Here is a 2,500-nt window from a genome sequence, read left to right as displayed (position 1 = left end):
ATGGTAGGGGAAAAGGGGATCGGGGAGGGAAAGAGGAATAGCTGGAGAGAGAAAAAAATATATATTTTTTTTTTTGGGGGGGGAGAGAGTTAGAAACGATATGAGGGAAAGTGTTTGAAATTGTACATTGAAAGAGTTAGAATACTAAAAAAAAAAAAAAAAAAAAAAGCAGACGAAGGAAGAGAGACCAAGAAGCCAGAAAGGAAACGAGAAAAAAAAATGCAGCCAGTGGTCTTCTGTTGCCTAATTACCAGGAGAGAGAGAGAGAGAATGGTGGGGGGACGGAGAGTGGGTATTCCGCAAATGGGTCGGGTTCCTTGGCCATTACTGTCTCATCCGCTTGATTAACTCCCCATTGTGTGTGGGTCGCTGGCCGTTCCATATGTGTGCTCGTGCGGTCCTTTGCGTCCCTCCCTCGTGTCCGTGACTTCGGATGGGTCCTCTCCTGCCGCTGGGTGAGGGCTGGCGTCTTCCGTGTCTCTTTGTGCTTGGGTTGTTGAGAGAAAAGGCGGGTGGGAGATGGGGAGATTTGGGGAGAGGTAGAGGGAGGAGAGGGGGGAAAGAGGAAAGGGAGTGGGAAGAGAGAGAGAGAGAGAGAGAGAGAGAGAGAGAGAGAGAGAGAGAGAGAGAGAGAGAGTGAGGGAAAGGGGAGAGGAAAGAGAAAGAGAGAGACAGACAGACAGACAGACAAAGAGAAATATCGACCAAAAAGCAGTGACAGACCAGTATCTCTATTGCTCTACAATGACGTAATACGCAGACCAAAGGGGCTTGCCTCTACTCATAATTTGAGAAAAATAATTACCTGGGGGCACGCTAGTACTGGATCTTTCACAGTATAATGACTGCGTGAACGGTGGCTGCGGCGAGTCTCTTCAGTTCTTTAGTCAAGAGTGTTAGTTTCGTAAGATATTCATTTTGTGTGTGACGAGGAGCGAGCCATACGGGAAAGTTTTGCTGTTGGTGTTTACGATGCTGAGGGTGGAGGAAGTGTACATAGTAGATTTGATTAATTTTTGTTCATTTTTGCGTTCATTTAATAGAGGAGTTGGTGTGCGTTTTAAGTGCTCAGTGCGTATATCTAGTTGGGAATGAAGGAATTATAATACTAGACTCAATTTTTAGAATTAAGTAGCTTATTTATTATTGTTATTATTATTATTATTATTATTGATAAGCAGGATTCATTTAATAGGGGTTGGTGTTTTTTGTGTGCGATCATACCATATATCTGTAGATTACGTTATTGGGAATGAAGGAACTATGCATACAAGACGAGATTTTTTTTTTTTTTTTTCATTAAGCTACTACATTTACTTAACAGAGGATTGGTGTGTGTATTTTGGTGATCAGGCCATAAATCTATAACTTATGAAGGACAGTGCGCAGTGGTGATTCATCGCAAGGAAAATATCATTAATTCGTGATTCGATGCCAACGATGTCTCTCTGCATTCTTCGGAGGGACATGCCTCGCCCGTGAGTCTCCACGGATATTGTAAATCACTCGAGACCGAGATAAAACAGAAAAAACAGCCAAGTCGAAGGTCGTGCTGTACGAAGGAACTCCGTCGAGGTTCGTTGCGTGGTCGAACCCCCCTCAGTGAAGCTTCGGTCAGGAGCACGATGTGAGAGGACCAGGCGCCGCGTAAGGAGGTCGCGAGCCGGAGCGAAGGGGATTAATGCCCCGTGCTGTGACCCGTGCAGTGTGACCCGGAATGCCTGCTTCTGGAGGAGGAGGAGGACGACGAGGACTACGCGATGTCGGCCGGATTATGCCTGAGCCTCGGGATTAGTTAACGGAGACGATGCCGAAGCTATACTGGAGGAGTCGCAATGGTAAGGAATGCGTTTTGTTGCTACGTTATTCATGGGGATAATTCGGGGCTGTGGTGTGGTGCGTCTCTGCGGATGTGCAAGTCATGCCATGCGGGTTTTTCCTTCTTCCTCTTCTTATTCTTCATGCTTTTCTTTTTCTTCTTCTTCTTCTTCTTTTTCTTCTTCGTCTTTTCCTTCTTTTTTCATCCTTCGCTTTCTTCTTCTTCTCTTCTCCTTATCCTTATCCTTCTACTTCTCCTTCTCCTTCTCCTTCTCCTACTTATTCCCCTTCTTTCTTTCTTCTAACTCCTTTTTTTTTCTTTCTTAAGATGAAATGCTGTAATCCTTATCATAACTTCCGGGAAGCAATTGCATTTTGCCGCAGCAGGTGAGTGACAGAGGCGGATAATAAACTGTTGCTACATTTTCTGTTATTATTTTCCCCGTGTATGAAATTCTCGCGCAATTCTCATGGTTGTTTATGCTGTTCTGGATGAGTTCGGCCGAAAAAAAATAAGAATGTTATTCCATCCATACGTACATGCGTGCTTACATATGTACGTACATACATGCATAAATTCATATAGATACATACATACATACATACGTACATATATACATACGTACATACATACATACATACATACATACATACATACATACATACATACATACATACATAC

The 2,500-nt window shown here is 43.6% G+C and overlaps 1 protein-coding gene across 1 annotated transcript in view; it reads left to right on the top strand.

Moving 5' to 3' along the window:
* The first annotated feature begins 1,212 nt into the window (after positions 1–1,212).
* The window catches only part of LOC119583866, a 45,006-nt gene continuing 43,718 nt past the window's right edge, over positions 1,213–2,500 (top strand). The window contains exon 1 of the mRNA XM_037932593.1: positions 1,213–1,838. Coding sequence (XP_037788521.1) covers positions 1,808–1,838 — 31 coding nt within the window. The 5' untranslated portion in view covers positions 1,213–1,807. The remainder of the gene's footprint in view (positions 1,839–2,500) is intronic.

This window comes from Penaeus monodon, chromosome 17 (assembly GCF_015228065.2).
Source record: "Penaeus monodon isolate SGIC_2016 chromosome 17, NSTDA_Pmon_1, whole genome shotgun sequence".
NCBI classification, from domain to species: Eukaryota; Metazoa; Arthropoda; class Malacostraca; order Decapoda; family Penaeidae; genus Penaeus; species Penaeus monodon.
This window is presented reverse-complemented; position numbering and strand designations above follow the sequence as displayed.